At 43.9% G+C, this 25,466-nt stretch overlaps 2 protein-coding genes across 5 annotated transcripts in view; one reads left to right on the top strand and one right to left on the bottom strand.

Moving 5' to 3' along the window:
• The window catches only part of LOC119709717 (merlin-like), a 33,520-nt gene that overhangs the window by 2,799 nt on the left and 5,255 nt on the right, over window positions 1–25,466 (bottom strand). Inside the window, exons 1-17 of one of the 2 annotated variants that reach the window (XM_038157831.1) lie at window positions 17,996–18,241; window positions 14,973–15,212; window positions 13,694–13,811; window positions 11,970–12,095; window positions 11,486–11,608; window positions 9,006–9,089; window positions 8,546–8,614; window positions 7,686–7,768; window positions 6,944–7,019; window positions 6,397–6,534; window positions 4,666–4,740; window positions 4,203–4,316; window positions 3,262–3,384; window positions 2,547–2,764; window positions 1,577–1,679; window positions 809–936; window positions 122–272 (exon numbers count right to left, since the gene is read on the bottom strand). In XM_038157831.1, the coding sequence (XP_038013759.1) occupies window positions 122–272; window positions 809–936; window positions 1,577–1,679; window positions 2,547–2,764; window positions 3,262–3,384; window positions 4,203–4,316; window positions 4,666–4,740; window positions 6,397–6,534; window positions 6,944–7,019; window positions 7,686–7,768; window positions 8,546–8,614; window positions 9,006–9,089; window positions 11,486–11,608; window positions 11,970–12,095; window positions 13,694–13,811; window positions 14,973–14,980 (1,737 nt within the window). In that variant the 5' untranslated portion in view covers window positions 14,981–15,212; window positions 17,996–18,241. Of the gene's footprint in view, window positions 1–121; window positions 273–808; window positions 937–1,576; window positions 1,680–2,546; window positions 2,765–3,261; window positions 3,385–4,202; window positions 4,317–4,665; window positions 4,741–6,396; window positions 6,535–6,943; window positions 7,020–7,685; window positions 7,769–8,545; window positions 8,615–9,005; window positions 9,090–11,485; window positions 11,609–11,969; window positions 12,096–13,693; window positions 13,812–14,972; window positions 15,213–17,995; window positions 18,242–25,466 lie in introns of those variants that run through there. The other variant, XM_038157833.1, reaches the window with a different exon arrangement.
• On the top strand, window positions 20,214–24,124 carry MRPS17 (mitochondrial ribosomal protein S17). 3 transcript variants are annotated; one of them, XM_038157835.1, is made up of 3 exons: window positions 20,214–20,313; window positions 21,551–21,697; window positions 22,696–24,124. In XM_038157835.1, the coding sequence occupies exons 2-3, from the start codon at window positions 21,575–21,577 to the stop codon at window positions 22,984–22,986; spliced, it is 414 nt and encodes a 137-aa protein (XP_038013763.1). In that variant the 5' UTR covers window positions 20,214–20,313; window positions 21,551–21,574; the 3' UTR covers window positions 22,987–24,124. The 3 variants fall into 3 exon arrangements, with proteins under 3 accessions (XP_038013763.1, XP_038013765.1, XP_038013764.1); XM_038157837.1 differs by lacking the exon at window positions 20,214–20,313 and adding an exon at window positions 20,328–20,953; XM_038157836.1 differs by lacking the exon at window positions 20,214–20,313 and adding an exon at window positions 21,000–21,467.

Below are 25,466 nucleotides of genomic sequence, written 5' to 3'. Positions count from 1 at the left end.
TATTTTATCATCAAGGGTAGTGAAGGCCTGGACTGGAATAGAGCAGCTCCCTTTGGCACACCCACACTGTTCCATTTTGGGGCTCATGCTGGAGAAAGGGGCAGGGATTTGGGGTTCTTACACTTCCTAAGGAGCGATCCAAGGAGCCCAGGACTTCATTCCAGTGACTGTAAAGCCCAGCCTGTTTTTCCTCCAGCTTCAGAGCATGAATTTCAGACTTCAGTTCTTTCAGTCGATCTTCAAATTTCCTGCTGTTTTCTAAGTAGTCCAGCCTGAGTCCACACATTGGGGGCAAAAGGTTTAGGGTGGCACAGTTTAACTCAGGAACAGGTGTTTGTGGAAGGAGGAGAGTTGGTTTTTGTTTCCTCTTATGTTTTATAAGTAAAAGGAAGTCTGGCAATGCCAGCCTGGCTCCCCTGACCCAGTGACAAGGGGGTTCACTTCTTTCCTTTTTGCTTCCTAACTTTTCACCAAGCATCTCCTTCCAGACTAAGGGATGGCTGATGGATCAGCCCCCAGCAATTCCACACTTCAGCACTAGAGGGAAACTTCGGTCCTCTCACATGCTGTTGGTTCAGCAAGGTGCTTTGTCCCTCCCCAAGACAGAAGGTTCTGGATTTATCATGGCTTGAAGCCACCAAAAACCCCTTCCCCTGTGTGAAAAGCCAGTGTGACACAGACATCACCCACACCAGCTCAGTAAAAGGCCTCCAGCCACATGCACATCCCAAATTATTCAAAGATGAACAGTGATTCCCAAAGATTTCATTGCCTTTCTCATCCATTTGCACCACAAGCATGCTGATACCTCTCTCTCTCTATCTCAAAGGAGAGTCTCTTGAGGTCGATGTCCTTCAAATCCAGCTTGATGGATCCTTTGTCAAAGTTGGCATCTCTGCTGTCACCTGGGGAGTACTGGGGGTACTTGGCCATGTGCTGGAAGAGGCAACACAAGCACTGTCAGCCAGATCTGATGGACTGGTTTGGGGTTTATCTCCTCAGTTCTGCAGGAGTGCCATGTTGAGCTATTTCCTAAGTTTCTGAGACACGCAGATGTTCCTGCAGCTCTTCCCTTGCACCCAGCTGAAGCCCACAACCCACAGATCCAAGAGCAGAGATTTATCCTGGCTGCAGTGCTTCCATTTCAGCAGAGAATGGAAACCCAGCCTCAGCAGGGCTGGAGCAGAAGAAGGAGTTGGGGCACAGACCTTCAGCAGTGCCTTCGTGCTGGGGACAACTTCACCTGCTTTGCCTAAAGACAGACGGATGTGCCAGGATGACACAGCACAACCATGTCCACAAAAACTGCCTGGCTGAAATGGCACCACCAGTTAGGCACGAAGGCAAGACAGCCTCTGCTCCCTAAGTGCATCACCAGTTCTGGTTTTAACTCTTGCCTTGCCCTTCTTACCACCCTGAACAAACCCAGCTTCCACCCTCGCTACACTGCTTCTCCACACCAGTTTGTCCCCCAGCTGGGTGCAGCCATGGGGGCTGCCTGATGGGAGCTATAAAAATGTCATCAACGCCTGGCTGTCCCTGAGGATGAAGAGGTGCCCAGTGGAGCAGAACTTACAGGATAATTAAGCCTGGTTATGTCTAAGAGCTTCTGCTTCGCTTTGCGTTCGGCCTCCCGCGCTTCGTGCAGGTCTTGTTTCAGGTGCTCTGCTTCCTTGGCTCTGCAAGAGAAACATCCTGAGGGGAATGGCTGATGGTTTCCAACCAACACGTGGATTTCAGGGCTCACCACCTTCCAGAGAACAAGTCCACCACTGTGTTATTTTTACACCAAGGTGATCGTGGGAGGATGCTCACATGGAGAACTGACTGGGCACAGCAGGACAGAGACAGTTCTGCACAAAGTGGCTGAATTACCATGATTTTCCTACTCCTGATCTCCATGGGCTCAGTTACAACCTGCTGATACAGATTCTCACCAGGCCATGAGATCCTCCCTGAGGTGGGGAGAGGTTGCTCTTTATTTTGGCAAGCTTCTTGGCAGTATCCTAAAACAAGTAGAAGGATTTCTTAATAACAGGGTTAAAAATCCTCTGTCAACACTGGCCTGCTCTGCATGTTCAGGGAACACGCAAACACTCAGAGCTGTTTATATTCCACATGACTTTACCTGGTTTTACACTTCTTAAAGATCTGAAAGGGAAACAAGAGCCCATTCACTGGATACTAATGAATGAAAACAGCCTCATATCTCACAGGGTATAAAGAGCAGATTTAGATAGGCAGCCAGTGCTCATTTGATAACACTAAATAGCAGATGCTTCAGCATTCTGGATCTTTCTTGCTAAACATCTCTTTCTTGCTAAACATTCTCTTTCTTGCCAAACAAGTTTTGCATCTGATCCTCTGTAAACTCGACCTGCAATACAACAGCAGCATCCAGGTGGAACAAACAAGGCACAAGGAGGCTTAGTCCCTCTGAAGTGTCACTTCAGGAATAATTCCCCCTTCCTGGGCTTGGCTCTGAGGAAGGCAGCACTCCCTGCAGCCCAGCGGAGAGCACACAGAGCCGGGGAAGCAAACCCCACCTCCTGTCAGACTCCTTCACCAGCTTCACGGCGATCAGCTCCGCCTCCCGCATCTTCTGCTCCATCAGCCGCTTTTCCTCCTTGCTTTTCAGAGCTGTGATCTCCAGCCTCTGGCGCTCCTGCTCGGCCTCTGCAGCATTCTGGGCCAGCAGCTTGGCCTCTTCTTCTGCAATCTGGGCTTTCTCAGCCAGCAGCTCTGCTGCTTCCTGCGATCGGAGCTGAGGAGAAAGAATTTTCCTTAGTTCAATGTCTAGAACCTCCAAAATCACCCCTGCAGGCAGGCAGGCAGAAGACACCTTTTACCGAGTGATAAAATATTATTTCTTAAATAAAAACCAGACAATTTAAGGGTCTAATGTTTCTCCTCTGCTCCAGAATTTCCTGTGTCTCACCTCTACAAAGCAAGGAGAAAAATCTTACAGCTGGACAAAGCTGAAGCCAGCCCCTTCAGCTGCCTCTTTCTCCCAATTTCAGCTCTAAGACTGTTTCCTTTCCCCCCCTCTTAGCCTGAAGAGAGCACTGTGAGCCAAATACAGGGAGGGAATGGCTCACAGAATACAGCAGACCAGGGTTTTCCCAGGGATTCCTGCGTGCCCTTTCCACCAGCGATCAAAAACTCTCCAGCCTTGTCTGAGCTACAATTCCTGGTGTCAAAAAAATCCTGCTTCCAAACCAAGAAAGCCCATCAAGCACAAGAATATTCAGGCTCACTCACCAGGGCCTCGTTGGCCTGCCTGGCTTCATCTTCCAGCTGGAAAAGGCGCCTTTCCAGCTCTTCTTTGGCTCTCTCAGCTTCTTCTCTGAGCTGCTTCTCCCTGGCCAGCCTCTGGTTCTCCATCTGGCAGCAGAATGAGCAATAGCTGGTGGGATGTTGTATTTTCAGGGACCCCCGTCGAAGGGAGGAATGATGAATCTGACTCCATGTTCTTAGAGGGCTCATTTATTATTTTATAATATTATGTTGTATTAAAGAATACTCTACTAAACTATACTAAAGAATGCAGAAAAGATACAGACAGAAGGCTAAAAGGTAATAATGAAAAGCTCGTGACTCCTTCCAGAGCCCTGACACAGCCTGACAGTGAATGGTCATTAAGTTAAAACAATTCACACAAAACCAATCAAACATGCACCTGTTGGTAAACAATGTCCAAACACATTCCAAAGCAGCAAAACACAGGAGAAGCAAATCAGATAATTTTTGTTTTCCTTTTTCTCTGAGGTTTCTCAGCTTCCCAGGAGAAGAACCCTGGGCAAAGAGATTTTTCAGAAAATATGATGGTGACAGTGGGATTGTAGCAGAATCTCACCGGGCCTGAGTGAAATGCATCAAATGAAGAAGGGGCTGCTCTCCAGCTCACCAGAGATGCTGGAGCTGCCTGAACTTTGCAGCAGTGAGCTCCTCAGGCAGGCACTCCGGGTTATTTCAGACTGCTGGGAGAGCCCTTGGATTGATCTGGTTCGTGCCCCAAATCTTTGGGATCACCTCTCCACACAAACACCTCTGACCTCCTCAGATGCCAGAGATGTTCTCCCATTCAATCCTGCTGCACTTCCTCACCTCTCACACACACACTGATGGAACACAGGAGCAGCCAGGGCAGAGCTGCAATAATAATCACTGTCTTCAACAACAGAGGAGCAGGAAAATTCTACCTTTTTCCTAGCTTTTTCTTCCCTGGCTTGTGCTTTCATTTGCTGGATCTCTATGGAGTCCACTTTTCTCCTCCTCATAAATAGGTCGTGGTTTCCAATGCACAACTGGAAAATCTGGATAGGAAAGGGAAAGCAAATGGGGTTTTGATGGATTTGTGCCCCTGCCAGAGGGACAAAGAGGCCCACACTGGCCTCACAGGACAACTCTGACTTCAGCACAAGTGCTGGCAGCTCCAAGAAAATCAGCACCCAGGACAGGCTCACAGCCGGGCACACAACAGTTCAGGAAAATTTGTAACAGATGAGAGATTCCTCCTGTCCTTCATCTCCCTCTGATCCCATTTTCCTGAATTGCACAGGCTGAGCTGGGCTGAGATCCCAAGATCTCAATTTTGTTTACAAACATTATTTCTCAGTCAGTATCACCAGGCTCCGCTTTAAAGCAGGAAAGCAGCTCACTCACCAGTTTGTTCACTTTGAGTTGAGAGGAGAAGAACTTGAAGACTTCTGCTTTTTTGTCAAGGGGTTTAATAGTTAACTACACAGGCAAAAGGGAAAAAAAAAAAAAAAGAAAGGAAGCACGGTGAGGAGGAAAATAAGTTTAAACTACTAAAACCAATGCAAACTTGAGCTCATCTCCATTTCCCTCTGGGGAAGCAGTGATTTATGCCACAAATAGGGGCAGAGTGATGTGAAACTGTTTTTGTTCACAGAATCAAGCTGTGTTGGAGGATAAACCCCCAGGCCCACCCCCGTGCCAGTGTGGATGGAGATTTTCCTGATGCCACCTGTGCACTGTCCCCAGAGCTCTGGAACAAGCCTTGGTTATCAGGAGACCAGGACACAGCACAACCCCGAGAAGCAACCCCTAGAACCTGGCCTCGAAGCCAGGGAAATGTCAAACCTCTCAGAACAACAACTGAAGGGCTAAACAAATGTGTCCAGGGCCTAAGGGCTTGTTCTTCAGAGCAGCAGGCCAAAGTCCTAGAGACTTCCTCATTGTTCCAGTCCCAAGCTGCTCCCAGAGGCCAGGCAGGGATTTCCTGCTGCCAGCTCAGTGCTTCACTCCATACCTTGTGCTCTCTTTGGCTGCAGAACAAAATATGGCCCTTTTTTTTTTTTTTTAAGGCCCTGTTTTCTGTTCCTCACGGGTTCCCTGGCACTCTATTCCTCTAATTCATTTGCAAGGTAATTCCTGTATAATTCCAGGGAATCTGAGTCACCAGGATCATGTCCTAGAGCTCCTTTCACCCTCTAGGTAATGACTGGCTGCCTTTTGAGGAGCAAGGCTGTGATGTGTCACTGAATAAAGTGAACCTTAAACACAGGCCTGCCCAATTTCCCCCCAAAAGGGAGTTAAAGCAGTTTATTCACACATCTCAGGGGAAGTTTGATGATATCAGAGACCAAAACTGGTTTGGAGGCAGCAAACCTGTAGTCCCCTCTGATTTAATGGCTATGAATCTAAAATCTCATCTCAATTTTAGATCTCAGTTTCTGTGGGCGGTTTTCCAAAAGTCCCACAGAAAATGGAACAGGCTGTGCTGCCCTTTGGCTGACAAATCCCAGGTATTCCAATACCACTGTAGCTTTCCTGGGTTTGTTTTTTCTGATTATAGCCTTCCACACAGCCAGTGATTTGGGCTGAGAATAAATTTTCCCCACTCCTTCACCTTCTAGAAGCAAAGCTGGGCTTCACAGCAAAATTGCAGTGGTGGGGAGTGGAATCATGTCCCAACAAACTGGCAGAAGTGAGGCAGAAAACCATTAATACCTCCCTGCATGTCTCCTCTTGCCACTGGGCTCCAAGGCTCAGCTGCAAGGACCTCTGTGTGTGCAAACAGCATTTAGGTTTTATGGATCATGGAGCTCCTGCTGGGATAACTGAGGAAGGCAGGCACGGTGGCATTCATAATATCTGTCTTTTTCAGAGATCAACACATTTGTTTTGCAAAGGCCAAGCAGCAGGGAAGGAGCCAGAACAGAGTCAGAGCTCAGAGCAGCCTCAGGGAACTGAGGTTTCCAGCTCATCTGCAAGGCAGGGCTGTTATTTTTAGTTTTGTAACGAAGCTCCCCAGGATTTTCCCCTTCTCCCCCAAAATTATTTCAACAGAGGAAGCTTTCAGCCTGTTCCAAGAATCCCAGTCCACACCCATGCCCATGGAAAAAGAATAATACACCAAAGCCATCATACCTCTTTCTCACTACAGGAAATGTTTCTGATAGAGCTCCACTCAAAGGATTTATTGGGGGAGAACCTGTTATTAATGCTGTAGATATGAATCCCTTTGGCATCAACTCCAAGCAGGAGATCTGTGTGGTTTTTATTTTGCTAAAAAACAAGAGAGATCAGTAAATGGCATTTTGGGTGACATTAAACAACCACAGACAAGAAGCACCTATTTTAATATATTGATATTTGTTGGTATTTAGGCAGTTGGTGTTTATATAAAATATTATGAATGCTGTCACTGGTAATATTAAACTCAGTCCTCTAGGCTGCTTACAGCAGTTCAAACTATTTCTCCTTCCTATTCCATACCTGGAGTTACTCAAAACTTTTGTCAGGTTGTAAAATATTAATCTTAACTGTTTTATTCACCTGCTTATTTGGCAGGCAAGAAAACCAAGTCAGAACAAAACCAGAAGTCAGGAGTCCCAGTTCCAAACTCCCTGGGGGACTTAGAAAGGACAGCACCATTATCTGCAGCAAGTAAAAACTGCTAAAATAAGGCACTTACAGCAATTGGGAAATAATTGACACCATACATTTCCAAGTCTTGGGCAATTTTCAGATAGTTCATCTCAGCTTCATCCCTGGAGAATAAAGCCATGATCATGAAATGCCTTTGCAGCCTTTCTCTCCTGGCTGACTCTCCATTTCCCACTAAGAAAAGAACAGGCAATCTGACCCTTTGTACAAACTTAGCTTTGCCATCTTGCTCTCAATAATAGAAAAAAAAAGGATAATAAAAACACCATCTGGACGGAATAAAGAATAAAATAAAGAATAATAAAGAATAAAAGTTGCATCTATTTCAAAAGATGACTCATGAATAGTGTAATCTTCATTAAAATTCATTAAAAGTCCTATGCTTGTGTTAGTTTTGCCACTCCATGTCTTGGAAAACCACCCTTCCATTGTTTTCCATGAATATATTTCCTTCAGGAAATAGAGTGCATTGAGAAATGAGTATTGGACAGAGCTTTTGGCCAAGGCCAAAGAAGAGTGAGAATCTCTCCACCCACTCTTCTTCTCCCTTCAAAGTAAATCAGTAAATCTTGAGGGAAATATTCAACAAAAATAATGCTAAGAAGCCTCCAGAACAGACAGAACCCAAATAATGAGGAAAAGCTGCCTCTGGGTGCTAACAGATCCTATTTATTGTTTAATTGGATTTCCAGACAGGCTGAATCACACAGAAAACAACAAATCCCATAAATAAATGTATGGGGTTTCCAAGAAATGCAGAGGTTTCCTACCTGGCAATACCCCTGTGCTCAGCATACCAAGCAGTGATCTTCTCTTCCCACATCTCTGCTGTCAGCTGGTACTGCCTGAGCACCTGCAGGACAAGGAGGGAGGTTGGATCCCTGGGAAGATCCAAATGCAAGTTCTGCCTCTCCCAAGCAAAGTGAATGCAGAGGGGCAGCTCACAGCTTGGGCATTTTGTAGAGTTTTTAATGTTCTGATTAATCCCCAGCAATATCTGCACTGCAAAGAGGAGAATTCGTAGATTTTGCACTGCAAAAGAGGAGAATTCAAAGATTTTGCACTGCAAAAGAGGAGATTCAAAGATTTTGCACTGCAAAAGAGGAGAATTCAAAGATTTTGCACTGCAAAAGAGGAGATTCAATGATTTTACACTGCAAAAGAGGAGAATTCAAAGATTTTGCACTGCAAAAGAAGAGATTCAAATATTTTGCACTGCAAAAGAGGAGAATTCAAAGATTTTGCACTGCAAAAGAGGAGATTCAATGATTTTACACTGCAAAAGAGGAGAATTCAAAGATTTTGCACTGCAAAAGAAGAGATTCAAAGATTTTGCATTGCAAAAAGGAGATTCAAAGATTTTGCACTGCAAAAGAGGACAATTCAAAGATTTTGCACTGCAAAAGAGGAGATTCAAAGATTTTGCACTGCAAAAGAGGAGAATTCAAAGATTTTACACTGCAAAAGAGGACAATTCAAAGATTTTGCACTGCAAAAGAGGAGATTCAAAGATTTTGCACTGCAAAAGAGGAGAATTCAAAGATTTTGCACTGCAAAAAGGAGATTCAAATATTTTGCACTGCAAAAGAGAAGACTCAAAGATTTGATTTTGTATCAAATTAAGACTCACCCTTTTGGGCAACAGCTCATCATGGGCTAGAAAGCCTGGCTCGTGGAAATTTGGGTCATAGTCACCATACTGTTCCAAAAAAAAAAAAGAGTTATTTCAGTTTGTTAGAGGCAGAATGCTGAGGGAGTTGTTCCTTGCATAGTTTAAAGAGCAAGCTTAAGGCAGATTTTATTTTGGTTCCCCTGCACACATCCCCCCATCTGAGCAGTCAATGGAAGATCCCTCCAGAAAGATTACACTAAAACATTAGGCCCAAATAAATCCCCTAAATTGCAGAAACATAGAAAAAAAATCCTTATAGTAGCATTTAATGTTGGGGTTTTTTTTCTAGCTGTGCTTGTACCTCCCAGGATGACCAACTTTACCAGCAAGTTTTAACCCTGCTGTGTTTTACATATGTAGATGTGTTGGGTGAAACCAGAAAAAAGTCAATTAAAAAAGAGATTTTCTGTGCACAAACCTTGGCCTGAACAGCATAAGAAGCCAGTAAAACTGTAGCTTCTGGTGAGCAATAGATTTCCTCATCCAGGATCTGCTTCTTAACCTAAACCAACAGAAAAAGGGAGCAAGTTCAAGAAGCTCAAAGTCAGGACTTTAGTCAGGCTTGAAATGAAAGCAGGCATGCCCAGACTAGCAGTTGGCACCAAATATCACCTTTAGGAGTTAATAACAGCAACAAGAAATTGGCATTCAGGAACACAGGAAGCCTTTAGTTAGCATTGCATTTAATGAGACCAAAAATGCCAGTCAGCTCTCTCCACACACTTACATAAGGAGTCCTATAAAAGAAAATCCTATAAAACATCAATTTTATTGTCTGCGCTTCATTTCTTTTAACAATCCTTCTTTTTTCTTTTTCCTGCCTTTGGAAAAGTCAGCTTTGCATCATGTCAGACATCAGATTTGAGGCTGGTAGGGAGCTCTGGAGGTCAGGTCTGAGCAGAGCAGACTCAGGGCTGTGCAGCTGCCATATAAAAACCAGAAGAAATGTTCTCCAGCTTTCCAGAATGAGAGAATAAAGGAGACCCTCAAAAGAGAAGCTGAATAATAAAGCACTTCATTTATTCATTTTCAATGGTCTAAGCAAAATCAGACAATGCTAAAAAGTCTTTCAACATACTTTTCATTTTAATAACCTGTGGTGCTACCAAGAGTAGAGGTGTTATAGTTTGTAAGGTGTTGCTTGATTTTAAATCAGTTGTGCAATTTCTGTTTGAAAACCTAAAGAGGGAAGGGGAAATTAATCTTCCCAAATCCTCCTCTCAGGTGTATTTAGCTTAGGAACAAGCACAAGACAACAAGATTTTGCATAGCTCAGAGTCTTAAACATTTCCAAATAGAAAAATGACTTGAGCTAGCACAAGTTCTGTTTACAAACACACCTCTGTAGGTGCTGGGAACTGAAATGAACCACCAAGAAAGTTTTTGCTTTTAAATTTAGTCCCTGGTGAACACAATCTGTGAAGCTGAGTTACAGCGCAGGGAACATTCTTTCTAAGCTGTTAAAATGGAAAGAATGCAAAGATTTTTCTTCCAATTTGCAAAGCTCCAGTTTTCATTCTCCACGGTGCAAATCATGCTCCAGAATTTAGAACAATGCAGATAAATCCCCCATAGGTGTCTGGGTTGTTTTGTTTGTTTGTTTCTTTTTTCTGATCAGTTTGGACGAGGACTTTTTGTTAAACTTCATGAAGAAGCAATAAATTACCTCATCTTTAAGCAGGCAATATTTAGCTTTAGTCGTTGACATTTATTCAGGCATTTATGCCACATTAATTTGCAAAGGTCTGAAGAGTCAGGAGAGCTGAAATCTTCAGGCACCCAGATGTCTGAACATGTTTTTGCTATTAGCATCCAGGTGTGAGCTGAAGTTCTTACAGTCAGGAAACTTTGCAAGTTCCAATTTGTTTCAGCCTTGTTTTCCTACTTTGGAATGAGAGGAATTTGCTAATTGCATATCTGCTAGTTAAGGCAGGTTCAAGCAGAAAAGAAAAAAGTGGAAAAATCAGGATTAAAAGAGTTCTGCTGTCCTCATTCCTTTCCAAAATTAGCTGAAGAAATAAATTGCTGAGTGGTTGGAGGTTCTGGATGAAGTTCTGGTGGGTTTATGAACCCTCAGAGCTGCAGCATTTCCCCAGTATTTCATTAGCACATCCTCCTCAAGGAACAAGGGAATTTACTGGGTTTCCTTCCAGCTGCAGACTGAATTTATCCCAGCTACCTGCACAGACTCATCCTGCCGGAACAAAGCAACACTCCAGGGGCTGAAACTTCCAGAGGGACTCCAGAGCAACCCAGGAGAGAAGCTGGATGTCCCAGGCATGGGAAGTGACCATCCCAAACTCAGCTGTGGAGCTTTTCCTGGTTGATCCCTCTTTATTTTAGATGAAGCTCCAAGAATTCACTCCTTCATCTGCTTTTTGATGGAGCTCAAATGGTGTTTGCTGCTCTGCTCCTCTCAATCCGTGCCACGTGAACAAACCTGGATTTCAAAATGCCCATCAAATTCCATAATCTTTTATCCCTACAGTCCAAAATGAAGGTTTAGGGAGTCCTTGTTTTCTAGAGGTTTTACTCTCCAGCACAAAATCTCTTCAAAAGCTTCACGGTTCTTCCAGCAGTTCCACCTTTGCATGGAATTTTATTTTTTTTAACACATATTAAGGAGCAAAACAAGCCTGGGATATTCAGGTTTGGAATCATCCCCCAAACTGCTGGGTGTTGTCACAAAAGCCTGCAGAAGATGAAACATTCAGCTTACCTGGACACAAACCCACAGCAGGCAGGAGAGATGTTTGTATTTCATAAAAATAATGTCTACAAAATTCTTAATACAGCTGAAGCAAGCAAAGTTATTCTGAGCTGCCAACAAGATCAAAGACAATGCAAAAGGACTGGGGGAAATACAGAAGGAATTCATGGTTCAAAACTTTTCCTGACCTGAAGGAAGAATAAATGCTGGGTAATTTCCTGTAAGAGTTCCTCTTCTACCTTCTCTGGGTAGAATTTAGCCAAAAAATGAAAGCTAATGGGATCTTCTTTGGGGATTTCTTGATCTAAAACCTGTTTACAGATAAAATAAAATCAAATCAGGAGCAAAAAGGGTACATGAGCGTCTCAAGATAATATTCCCAAGGAAAATCAGAAAGCAGCCAATAATCCACTTAAAGCAGCCTTGCCATATTTTAGAGGGAAGGGTAATTCTGAGCTTTAATCTAACAGCAATCAGTGGTGATTAGTGTGGGATGCTGCAGGTCAAATGGGATAGAAGCAATCAGAGCAAATAATCCTACTTTCACCTTAAAAAAAGCCACCATGTCAAATTCTGAGTTGTCATGGAACACATCCCTTTAGCTTCCATGCTCCAGAAAGTCAATATTTATAGCAGTAAGTAATTAATTGCCACCCTTTTTGTCTCCTGTACCTTTTTGTCCATCTTTAACCAGGTGCACATTCCTTTAATTGTGTACTGCAAGCCAAAGAACCAGGTCTCCCTCAAACCAAGCGCTCGGCACACCAGATCAAACAAATCCTTTCCCTTCCACTTCATCTGAAAGAGAGAAAAATCAAGAAAAACACATATATCCTAAATGAATTTGCTCCATTTGAGCCCTTCCTCCTATGAAATCTTATTTCACCTTTAGGTTTTTAATGAAATATTCTTGCTGCTGTGTCAGAGTTGCTGTGTTCCACCTCCTCTCCCTCTCCAGACACTTCCAGAGAGCAGCTGGAGTCATTTAACCACCAAGCACTTGAGGGAATGAGGATTGTATTATCGATTCCCTGGGATGTGGCAAGTCTTTATTAATATTTGTCCAAAATTTTGACTCAATGGTTTATACAAATTGGAGAGACTGAGAGAAAGCCAGGGGAAATCAAATCAGGACACGGGGTAGGAATGCTGAACAATGAGAGCAGATCCACCTTTCTCACCCCTCAGGTATTTCAGTGCACCAGGCCAAGCCTTTATCCTACTCTGATTTAAATGAGTCCTCTTAAATGTTTTCATTTCAATTTAGCAGCTACAGAGAGCAAATTTTGATTCAAGTCCCAAATTCACACACGTCTGATGCCTTGTTCCCTTCACCAAAGAGGCTGCTCATCTGTTTCCCCACAGTTCAGAAAGATGATTTTATCCAATTGCTAAAGCTAAAAACTGAATGGCAAAAAAAAAAAAAGTGAACTTTTAGGCAGAATTAGAGTGGAAAGCTGGAAATCATCCCAGCAAAAGAGCAGTGTCTGGGGAGAAAGGAGAGGTAGCAAAGAAGGAATACACTATTTGTTAACAAGGACTCTGATCTCTAAATCAGATTTTCCAAATCCTTTATTTTCACAATTCTGCCTGCAAGTATTCCAGAGCAGTAAGTCATACAAGATTAATCTATTCTCTTTCTGGAGGACCTAATAAATTACATTAAATGGCTCACAGAGCAGTCAGGTCTCACTAAAACTGCCAGTCCCATTGGAACTGAGTTTTCTAACTCCCCAAAATACCTGTGTGTCTTGTTTTGCTCTTGCTGGATGATTAGGAATTAATTAATCAGGGACAGTTCTGTCCCTTCAATAGTGCAGCCCAATTTATTTAGAATCAATCATTTCTTTTTCCCCAGCCATGATTTCCCTAATTAATCAGCCATAATTAATAGAACTGCCAGTTTTTTCATCAAGCCTTTTTTTTCTCTTCTGCTAGAGATCCAAACACTCATTGCAGGTAAAGAACTGGAGTTTATAAATGGCAAATTGGAGGAGAATGTCCCAGCTCAACAAAAGAACCAGTTTATAAATTATTTTATCAACATCTTAGCACCAGCTCTGACCAGTTTATCCAAGCTGGAAGTGTCTTAAAGAGTTGAGTCAGTTCCAAAAAAAAAAAATAAATATGGAGAAGTAGGAATCCTTACAAACAATTGGAATGAAGAAAGCTTGTTTAGTGTCAATTTAGCTGTGTCAGTCAAATGGATCTCATGCAAACAGCTTTAAATTCTGAACAGTTAAGAGAAGAACACACCTGAGATTAAATAATCCATTATTTATAAAAATAACAGAGCAGTTTTAAGACCATCCACAAGCTGATAATCTGAATTTTCCCAATTTCTTGCTAACACAAAGGGCACTCCCCAGCTCCCCAGCGCTTGCTGACACTCTCACCTCACAGCTGAACTCCATCTCAGCATCCACTGTTATAATTCTGACTTTAAAAGTCTTGGGTTGTTTCTTCTTCAGGCCTCGGATGGACATATTTTTCAGCTGATGAGGGCAGCCACACCTGAAATTAAACATTGAGGGATGGAAATTCCGCAGCATTTTCTTGGTTAGATTCCAAAGTAGGATGAGTCCAAACATGCAGAATAAATTCACCGTTAGAGATGCATTTTTTGTGGCTAATGAGGATGTTGAAAGAAAAACCTTTTAAATCAGTTTGCTCCTTAAAGGAAGTTGCTCAGAAAATGTTATTGCTGCCTTTTCTCAGATTTTGGCTGTCACAAATAAAATTCTCTTTCTCAAGGGTCTCTGCAGCGTCTCCACTCAGTAGAACACCAGAAAATGCAGCTAAACTTTATTCTATCAAATCCAACACAATCCTTTCCCATCACTTATGGCTCCTCCAGCAACTAAATTATTGGATTTCTTTATAACATGAGGTTTTAACTTCCTGAAATTATAGAAATGCCTAGAATACATGCATTGAAAGTCAGCTGAATTTACCATATTCTCTTGTGCTACTCACTCACAATGATAAAAGTTATTTAGAACAGGAATTTCCCAGTGAAATTCTCGTGAAATTAATTTAATTTTGCAGAAGCTGACAGAAAATTCCATCAGAAATCTTCTGTTCTAAACGTAATCACCTCCATGCCACCCAAAAAAATTGAGGAGATGCTGCTTCCAACAGACCCAAGGGTTTTGTGGAAACCAAATATTGCAAGCTGGAGTTAAATGATGGTGTGAAGCTGCTCCAGGCAGTCCTCGGGCATTTCTTTCTGAGCACAGGAAATCAGCCTGTAAAGGTTTTTGCTTCTTTTTGCTTTATAAAATTAACAGGTCAAACTTGTATAACGTAGTGAGAATCTGTGAACTGTACAGGGCAAGAGACTGAGGCATTCCTGGTTTCCTGCAATGTAAGACTCTTACAGTGTGGCAGAATTCCAACCTCCCCTTGAGGAATTCCAAAATAAAGCTCTAGTTTAAACTGAAAATTTCCATTTGCCTGCACCTTCCAGGATTTCATAAAATATTTTGCTCCTTTTGTTTTTTTTTTCTGCTGAGCTCTAAATTGGCTTGCAAACGTATTGCTTTTTTTCCACTTACTTTGTTTGTGCCACCCACCCACAAATTTTGAGGGGTTAAATAGGAGGTGAAACAGATATGAGATATTTTCTTAACAGATTTTAGAGAAGCTGAGGCAGGGAATAGATAAAATAGTTACCAAATCATAGGGATATCAGAGGCAGAGCTGAGAACAAGTGATGGAGACAACTCAGAGTGGGGAAGAGGAGCTCAGGAGGAAATTCATCCTTCTGACACCACTGGGGAGTTGGGTTGTCCTCTCCCTCCAGCTGGCTCTGGTGGAGCTTCTGCTGAAGTCTTGTTTGGCTTTGGGGCACCACTTCTGGAGCTGGGAAGACACCTGGAGTCCGAAGGAGAGGTCCAAGGGCTAGAAAATCATCTGTGGGGAGATGAAAGCACAGGTTAGAACAGAGAAAGGATGAGTGCTGAGACATGCTAATGGCTGCTCTTCAGGACAAGGAATAGTGGGATTAATGAAGTTGCAGACTGAGGAAAATTCAAGAATAATCAGGATATTACGGTGCTGGGAAAGCACAGGGTGGCATTTCTCTTTCTGAACTTCCCCCAAAACCAACATGACAGCATTGTCCTGGAGATTGGAGGCACCCCAGAGGACTCCCCCCAAGCTGGTCCCTCCTGGCAGTGCCCACCACCAGCCCAGGAGAGGCCACACCACCCAAAACCAGGGAAATGCAAGAACAGCACATCCAGAGCCCAAATGCCATCACCCCCAGGCACCTTTCTCCTCAGGGATTATATTTTAGACTGAAAACCAGATCTTGCCACAAACATTTTTTTGGCAATTTAGGCAGCTCAGTGCACCCAGCTGAGCAGAGCTCAGGTCTTTTCTACTTAGCACAGCAAAGAGGTTTCAATTAAGGAAAAAGGGAATATTGCAAACCCCCAAAATGACCGCAGCAATATTGACAGGGAGAGCATCATGTGAGGGCATCCAAACCAGCAGCAAATTACCACAGACATTTTTTGATCTCTAAGCTACAAAATTAAATTTTGGCCTGTTGCATTCCAAAGCTCTTTTCCATCTTTTTTTTTTCAAAACTGTAAATAATTGTACCATAAAGCATTTATAGCTGAGAACTACAGACTTCCACACAAAAATGGAAATAGTTTTATTGGTTTCTAGAAGAAACATCAATGGCTGAAAACTAAGGAGAAAAAAGCTTCATAATTCATTTTTAATATGTAACCTGAAACAGCCAGCTGAGTTAAACAGGAACTTGGAGTTAGGGCCAGTACAGAACATTCTCAGAGTTTCATATGGAAAATTCTGAACAGATAAAATTGAGCAGCTGGAGAAAAATGTACTCATTTTCTCAAAATATGAGAAAAATACCAGAGCTTTTCATTTGGACTTTGAAGTTATTTCTTTTTTCTTATATAACCAGGTTGAAACGACAATATAATTTGTTCAACATTTCCAATAGCATTTTTTTTTGTTCTTTCCAGAATTTTTATTCCATGGAAAAGTACATTCTGACTCACAGCAAAAAGACATTTTTGAATATCAAATTTTCCCCAGAAAAGTAAACTGCATTTTAATCAATAGCACTGGTAAAGAAATTGGAAAGGTTTTCACACTGAATAGCTGAAATGAATGTCAGATCCAGACAACAGAAGCACTTAGCAGACAAGATTTTAGAAAAGAGCTTTTTCAAGTAAGAGAAATCTTGCTGAAAAAAAAAAGATAAGATAAAAAAATAAAAAAAGGACAAGAGTTTGCAATTTTTTGTGTAAATGCAAAAGCAGTCCCTTCTAACAACAGGGAATCAAGTGCTCCAAGGCTCCTGACACCCAGCTCCAGTGATTTATTCCTGCAGGTGCCACAGGGAATCCAGAAGGAGCAAAATGTGATGGATCAGAGCATGAATGCAAAACAGGGCAGGGTGATGAAAGATTCCTGCCCAGCCAGAACCTGGGAACACAGAGTTCAGGAGCTGGGAACAAGCACAGCGAGATGAGTGATAAAAGCCTGGTGTGGAGAGGGAAACAGCAAGGCAGAGATGGAATAAAATGGCAAGGAACAAAAGAGCCCCGAGTTTCTGTTCCTGCCCAGGATGAAAGGAGGGACATGCAGCAGCTCTGGCTTTGAGTGTTCTCCCTCCTGGACAATGAGAAAGCAGGAGCACGGCGTGGGGGGCGGTGGGAAGAGCAGGAAGAACTGGCCAGGTGGCTGTGGCAGCAGCGATGCTGGTGTGTCCCAGCACAGCCCTGCGCTTTGATCCGCGTGGGGAGGCACCCGCACAGCGCACAGCAGCCACTCACGGGCACTCCGAGAGGGAAGAGTGAAACCAGCAGCACCACACACTCACCCAGCTCGGGAAATCCACCTGAACTCGGCACCTTGTAGGCAAATATCTCAAGCTGCCCAAGAGTGAGAGTGCGATTTCTGCTCAGTGAAGCAGGTCCAAGGTGAATGGATGGGTTTTGTCGGGTTCTCCACGGGGTGTAAAAACTTCCCTTCAGGTGGCACTGGCTCTCAGTGACAGTCATCACCATCCATCACACTTGGGGCAGCCACACTGGGGTGAAAAACCATCTGTTTTCACACACACACAAAATCCAGTAGCACTTTTTAAGGTGAGAACTCAGGTGCAGACAGGCAAAGAACTCATGGCAATCGAGACCCCTCTTACACCTCCATAATAATAAATCAGCCTTGAAAGGATCAGCGGGGTCCTCGCGGGAGCTGGAAACACAAAACCTTTGGGGCAGCAATGAGGATTCAAGAGACGAGGCTCGGGAATGACTTTAAGAGCCACCACCAGAAGATGCTCGCAGCACCCCACTGCAAAAGCACATCAGCACAGCCACTGCTGCAGCTTGAAAGAGTGTCAGCGCTGAAATATCCACCGCAGCTCCGAGCGGCAAATTCCCCTGACTCATTATGTTTCTCCCAGTTGCTGAATTTCCATACTCCAGCTCAGGAATTAATGCAAGCCATTTGAATGCAGACAACACAGGCGAGGAGCGTCGTGGGCTCGGTGCAGTTGTTGACAAACGCTCCTGCCTCTGCTCCCTGCCCGAGGAACGATTTCAGCAGAGAATTCACTGGTTTAAAATGGGTCAGCAAGATAAAGGGGTTTTTTTACCCCTCACTCTTAAAAGAAGTTATCTAAAGTCACCAGCTGGATCAAGACTTACCTCACAGATCCTTTTTTGAATGACGATAAGAAGGGGGAAAAAAAATCCCTTTTAATCCAAAAAACTCCGTATTTTCCCCGCAGACATCAATATCCAGCCCTCACAAGTTCTGCCACTGAGAATAAAATCCAAGAACAACTTTTCTACTTGATCCCCTTCCCTTTGTTTCCATGAACTGCAGCATGTTAGCGCCCTCTGAAAAATCAAAGGATTGCTTTCCCAGGTGATAGGAACTCTTTAACCATTTCCTGCCTGCACCAGGGCTCCTCCCCACTTCCCTGCTCTGTAATTCACACAACCAGGCGCTAAAATAAGAGAAACCCGCGAGTTTTGGCTGTAAAAATGGATAATGAACTTCCGAATCATTCCTTGGATGGTATCTGATCAAATTATTTCAAGAGTGTCTCCTGTTCTCCCCATATCAGCCACCTTAAGAAGGGAAACTGCCTGGAGTTGTGCTGTTAATTAAATAGAATTCTCTACCTGTCCTCTTCCTGCCGTGAGAGATGATGGGACACCCACAGCAAAAAGAGGACAAGGCTCTAAACAGGACAGCAACCAAAATATCAGCAGAAGGTGGTAAGTGAGCACCTTTAAATAAAAAAAGGGACAGCCTCAGCCTGAAGTCACGGGAAAGACCAGGAGCACATCACCTCAAAGTCCAATAATTTTGCCATTATTCAGTTTTTAAGTGGTTTGGGTTTGTTTGGGGTTTTTTTTTGCTAACCCTCCATTTTATACAGAGATTTGCAGAAACTGAGTATCTGCCAGGTTATGGATACATATCCAGGTTCTGGATAGCAAGGACAGGCCAGCTCTCACTCCGTATCTAGTACAATTATTCCGGATTTACATGGAAAACCTTCCAGATTTGTCTCACGCCCATCACTTATCAGCAGGGGGAAGAGCACAGCACTTGTTGGTGTGCAGAAACCTCAAAGAGGCTGCACTGAGGGGCTGCACATCCCCGAAATTCCATGTAAAGGGGTCCCTCAGCACCCAGAGCCTGTGTTTGTTTGGAAGAGGAGGCTTAGGGAGGAACCTCATCCCTCCCCACAATTACCTGAGGGGAGGTTGTGGTGAGGTAGGGTCACTCTCTTCTACTTGCAGTGAGCAGACGAGAAAAAACAGCTTTAAACTGAGATGGGAGATTCAGATTAGATATTAGGAAAGAGTGTTTTCACTGTTTGGGTGGTCAGGCATGGGAACAGGTTGCCAGGGTGGGGTTAGCATCCCTGGAAATGTGTACATTGGGTGCTGGGTGACGTGGTTCGGGGTTATGGTGGCAGGGATGGATACACAGTTGGACTTGACAATCAGAGGATCAGAATATCCTGAGTTAGAAGGGACTCATCAAGAACATCGAGTCCAACTCCTGACAGCGCACAGAACGTTCCAGGAATCCCACCACGTATCAGAGTTCTTGAGCTTTGGCAGGTTTGGTGCTACAACCACTGCACCAAGGAGCCTCTTCCAGTGCTCCACCACGCTCTGGGTGAAAAAACTGTCCCTGATATCCAACATAAACCTCCCGACTCAGCTACACCTATTCCTCAAATCCTGTCACACATAAGACAGAAGGGATCAGAACCTGTTTCACCTCTTCCCCTCATGAGAATATTGAAGACCACACCAGGTCTGACTGTGGTCTTCAGGGCAGCCAGGACAAGGGTGAGAGATGGAGGAATCTTGACTCCATGTTTCAGAAGGCTGGTTTATTATATTATGATATATATTATACTAAAAATGCTGCACTAAAACTATACTAAAAGAACAGACAGAAAGATGCATCAAAGTCTTGTGACTCCCAGAGTCTGAGACCCAGCCGCATCCTTGATTGGTTATTAAGTAGAAACACCTAACACGGACCAATAAGAAAGCACCTGCTGCATCCCACACCAGCAGATAGTAACTTGTTTACATTTGTTCCTGAGGCCCCTCAGCTTCTCAGGAGAAGAAAATCCTGACAAAAGGATTTTCCTAAAATATCATGGGTACATCTGACCTCAATTTCATCTTCCCAAAGCTGAACAAATGACATGAGCTCAGCCACTCCTCTTAAGGCTCCCCCTTTACCATCCTTAAAGGATCTTTAAGGATCTCTTAGGGCTGTTTTCCAACCCCCCACACACGCACTTCTCCCTCACGGTTTCTGAGGGGGCGGTGCCGCCTGCGCCTTTAAATACCCCCGGGAAGCCCCGCCCCCCGTGTCCCGCCCGGGCCCCGCCCCTTCCCGCCGCGCGGCGCTTCCGTGCTGGGCGCCGCCCGTTCCGGGCCCGTCTCTGTGAGGCCCCCGAGGCGCGGCGGCGGCAGCGGCGGTGAGAGGGGACGGGGCCGTTCGGGGCCGCGGCTCGCCCGTGCGGGTTCCCCCTGTGCCGCGGCAGCGCTCTGCGTGCTGCGCGACCCGCCCGGCTGAGCCCCGCTGCCTGCGCGGCCCTGCTGGCACGGAGGCGCCGCGGCAGGGCCTGGCACCGAGCGCTGTGGGGAGCCGCGGTGGGAGGGGGGGCTGAGGGCTCCCTCCATTCAGCTCTTCTCTCCCTGCCTGCCGGTGCTCGGGGAGTGTTGCCCGTGCTGCACACGCCTGGCTGCGTGGGGTGTTTAGCCGTGGGGTGCAGGAGGGCCCCCCACGCTGATTCCTTCCAGCGCTGAGCGCCCAGAGCTGAGTCGGGCGTGGGAAAAGCAGCCCCCGAGTGTTTGCTGGAGCGTTTCATCCTGTGGCTGAGTCCCTGCATCCCCAAACTCTGCTTTTGATGTGTTGGGACATCAAAGCGAGTGTCTTACAAATGGTGGGGCGCGGAGAGTTCACAGGTGTTGGTTGTGCTTAACAGCGTATCTGAGTGGGAGAGAAAATGGCCATTAATCTCCATTAGTTTTATATTGATTCAAGCCTTCTGTTGGCTTTTCCCCTGACTCTTGCAAGAATGGTACAGAAAGCTCTCCCTAATTAAACCAAAGAAGGTAATGGAATAGAATTTATTTGCAGGAAAGAAGTCAAAAGCAAACACATGTACTATGGATCAGACAGCTCTTTGATGTGTCATTTGTGGCTTGAGAAGCTCATTACCTTCCTTAGGATCCATCAGCTCTGCTGATAATGAGAGGCACGGAAGCAAATGACTTTGAACAAAAGCTGTAGGCTGCTCCCTTGTTTGGGTGCACTCTGTTCTGATGAACAGGTTTCCAGCCAAAGCAGCTGCTGGAGTGTGTAATTCATTATTAAGTGAATAATTTCCACAGTTACATTTTTCTCTGTTGTGTTTGTGACAATTGGGATGATTCATTTTTTTTTGTGGGGTGAGGTCTCCTCCCCGTGCTGTTCTGTGCATTTTACTGCTGTCCTGAAGGAACTTTTGCTGATAGCAAGGACACAGTGGCATCCCTTCTGTGTTGTCAAAAAGGCTGAGCTACTGCAATAAATGGAGTTTTGAACTGTTCTTCCAACAAAAGGACCTAATGAAGCTCTTAGTCTAAAATAAGGAAATTTTTGGTATTGATCAGAAAGTGTTGATGTTTTTTACTTTGTTACAATAACACATCTGCTTTTCTTGCTGCCAGGCACTGCATGACCATAACTGAACAATGTCTGTCCCACGTGGAGCTGTCCATGCAAAATGGATAGTGGGGAAAGTGATTGGGACCAAAATGCAGAAAACTGCCAAAGTGAGAGTGACGAGGCTCGTGCTGGATCCCTACTTGCTAAAGGTAACACCCGTGAACAACAACTCCTGCCTGCTGGGTTCTGTATTTTGTGGAGAAATGTTCTGCTGATTCAACTCTTACAAAGTTTTGATGACTCTTTACAAATCCAGCTCCTTAAGGATCTGGCTGTGGGGATGACTGTAAAGGATGAAAAGCAGTGAGTGGTGAGGACTTACAAATTACCTGCTAAATGTGTTTCTTTGAAGTGCCTTGTTAATGCACTTCATTTGATCTTTTTGGGAAGGTAAGCTTTTGTTGTTTCACACTTAGATTTAATTTTTCATGTGGATGTGGAGCACGCTTTGGAGACTTGACAGTTTCTTAGTCACTTGTACAATGAATTTTATAGCTGTTTTTTTTTCCTGTATGTATAATTGTAACATTTCTGTGATCTTGGGTTTATTCCTTATCGATGCACTTCAAACAGGAGGGTTAAAAATTGTATTTTCTCCATTTGAAGTAGGGAAACAGTGGGACATGGAGGTAAAACAAGTTGCTTTTGGTAACCAAAAGGTTAAGTGTAGAGTCAGGATTGGAAAAATGGGTCTTGTGGAGCCCATGTCAATATTTTTATCCAGTAGAAGAACCTTTATTTATTTCTTAACCTAATTTATTTCTTAACGGGGTCTAAATTCTGCTGTTCTAATTTAAAAAAAGAGATTTTATTTGGAAAAAAAAATATTTCAGCAAGAAAACTCTCACATAAAAAACTTCAAAATACAGATTTCAGAGCTCTTTCTTCCCCATCTCCTTTCCTCCAGGCTCAGTTGGCAACACTATCCTGGCAAGAGATTGGGAAGGGCAGTGCTGTGCTGGCTGTGGAGAGCCTGTAGAGTGCACAGTTGCATTTCTTTTCATGATCCAAACTGAATCTCACTTTAAAATACATAAAACTTTAGTGAAATTTATTTGTTTTACATTAATTACATATTTACCCATCACATAACTTTGAAATATAATACCAAGGTTTGTTTTTTTTTATTTTTTTGTTCCTTTTACAGTTCTTTAACAAAAGAAAAACCTATTTTGCCCATGACCCACTGCAGCAGTGTGTTGTTGGAGACATTGTTCTTCTGAAAGCTCTGCCCGAGAGAAGGAGCAAACACGTGAAACACGAACTGGCTGAAATTGTGTTCAAGGTTGGCAATGTCATAGATCCCATCACAGGAAAGCCCTGTGCAGGAACCAGATTCCTGGAAAACCTGTCAGATTCAGAAAACCTCACCGAGGCAGATACCACCTATCTAAGTGAGAAACTTCAGGAACTTAAAGTTTGTTCAACAGACAAATAGCGGGGGAGATATTTTAAGCAGAGGGCTTCCAGCTTTTGTGTCTCTCTGTCAGGGATGTTTGAGGCCCTGCTGTGATACGTTAAATGTTTCAGTGAAATTTGTAGTCAAAATAAATAGTAAATGTAGTTGCTTATGCAAAGAGATGTTGCAGATTGATGGGCACCTGGAGCTTTGAAGGAAAATACAGAGAAAAAATGCAAGTTTAGTGTTCACACTTCATTTTGTTGCCTGTAGTTTTGCCCCAGTGACAGTTCCCAAAGGCAGCTGCCCTCCTGGGATGACCTCTCTGTGTTAAGACAAGACTACAGCTGTGTGATGTTTCATTTTGGTGGGAGGGTCAGTATATTATTTGATTGTTCTGTATTTCAGGCGGTCTTTTGTGGTTGGTAGGGTTACTGGAGATGATGCTATTAAAGCTTTTGAAAGGAAGTGTAGAATTTTAAAACCAGCTGCATGCTTGTGTCCTTATTTCCTCTTACAGTGCCTTCTGACTTCCGAACTCTAACAAAAACAGCCCTTTGCCTTTATAGTGGCAGAGAGGTGAGAATCAAAGCTTTGGGCAGCTCGGTGTGGCTGGCTCTGTCCCCTGTCCAAAGGCAGGATTTCACTCTGGGAGAGCTGGATCTCTGAGCTGCCAGCAGGACAGGGGAGCTGACGGGGATACAAAGCCTAGAAGTGATTAGCTTTTCTGCTGAGACTAAATCTAATTAAAATAAGACATTTTGGGGAGCTAGAGGGGCTGGTTTGCTGCATGCTTTACTGTGGAGCTAAAGGGCAGAGCAGTTAGTGATGAGAGATGGCTTTATCTGGTGCAGCTCTGGGGATCTCATGTCCTCTCCCCCAGGGCATGCAGCAAGCTGAGAGCCTGCAGCTGTTGCAGCAGCCTCGTGTTCTGACTTGGGATCTAAAAGGGCATCTGCCTCAAAATGTGTAGGTGTGGGAGGGGAGAGTGGGATATGAGAGCTGTGAGAAATCCTTTCCAAAGTGTCTCTTGGTCTGTAGGATCAGAAGCAAAACAAGATGTATCAGACCTAAAATCTTATCCTCTAACCTAAAATATCTTAACTTCAAGCAACTGAGTAGCTTCCAGTTGTGTTTTCTGCTGTTGTCACATTATTAAAGATCATTTTCCCTTTAACTTCCTGCACAAAATCAGTTCTGGTTGCCTAAAAAGCCTGACTGAACTCAGCAAATCGTTTGGGACAGCAAGAATGAGAAACTTAAAGTTCTTTTGATGCTTCAAAGCAAAAAATGCTGCTCTTTGCATGCCAGGGCTCACGTGGGATGTCAAGAAACTTTCACTGAAATGTCTCTGTGTAAAATTCTGAGATTGAGGAAGTGTCTTGAACATGTGGCTGTAGGGTTTCTCTTGTCCCTTGTGGCAGAGGTTTAGGTTCATGTAAATTCCTCAGGAACTGGAGCTGGCTGATCAAAGCAGAGGAAAGGAAAAACCTGAGCTCTGGTTCCTGCCCAGGTGAATGCAGAATGTGAAACTTCATCCAAGCAGAGATTGGGAGAACTTGGATCCAGGGTAGAGTTTGGCCCTGGGCTGTAGGAGATACACTTAAGTTGGATCCAAGCAGAACTTGACCCTCAATATATAGGATATAAGTGTTCTAATAACTAGATAATTATAAAAAATAGAAAATGTTTCCTGTTAGCTTAATAGATTGCATCTACACCTAATCAGGGGAGTGAATATTTTCTTGTCTTGTGATTCCCCTGGAGTAGCTGTGAAAATGTCATATTTTTTTCTGTAAGATTGATTCATCACAGAAAGTTATAATTTTTCCAGTGTAGGCTCTGTGAGGGTTGCTCAAGAACTTGCCACACTATCAGATCAAAATGTGACTAAAACCAAATTACATATCAGACTGTGTTATTTAATAGAGTGATGGCAATTGTAGGTTAAATTGTTTTAAAGTACAAAGATTGTACTTTTGTGATGTTAAAGCACGTCATATGTGTTATCTTCTGGATTAGTCTTAGAAAGTGCTGATAGAAAAATCATAAAATGGGAAGGGAAAGTTTATAGGGCCAAGATAGAATCATTATAGGTGTTATGTGGAATGATAAGGATTAGTCACTGACTGCTTTCTGTGTTTATTGGCTTGTTGCTTTTAGAACTGCCCTTTAATTATTACCCTAATTATCACTTTACCCTTCATTTGAAGTGATTTAAGGATTTGATGCCAGCACACACCTCCTCCTCAGCCAAAATATCTCTGAGTACAGCAGAGCAGCGTGAGGAAAACCCTTCAGCTGCCAGCGAGTGAAAAATGTACCAGGAGAGCAACAAACGGGGCTGGGGGTCCCTAAATCCAGCTGGGTCCCCTAAAACCAGGGCTGAGATTCCAAAAATTGAGGCTGTGATCCCCCTAAATCTGACTGGGGGGCCCCAAACTGGGGCTGGAGTCTCTCAAAACTGGGGCTTGGGTGTCTCGCTAAATCCAAGTGGGTCCCTCCCCAAACTGGGGCTT

Source organism: Motacilla alba, chromosome 19 (genome assembly GCF_015832195.1).
Source record: "Motacilla alba alba isolate MOTALB_02 chromosome 19, Motacilla_alba_V1.0_pri, whole genome shotgun sequence".
Classification (NCBI taxonomy): Eukaryota; Metazoa; Chordata; class Aves; order Passeriformes; family Motacillidae; genus Motacilla; species Motacilla alba.
This window is presented reverse-complemented; position numbering and strand designations above follow the sequence as displayed.

Coding starts and splice junctions, on each gene's coding strand:
- MRPS17 (XM_038157835.1), top strand. CDS start 21,575: ATGTCTGTCCCACGTGGAGCTGTCCATGCAAAATGGATAGTGGGGAAA. Junction 21,698..22,695: donor TGGATCCCTACTTGCTAAAG/GTAACACCCGTG, acceptor TTCCTTTTACAG/TTCTTTAACAAAAGAAAAAC.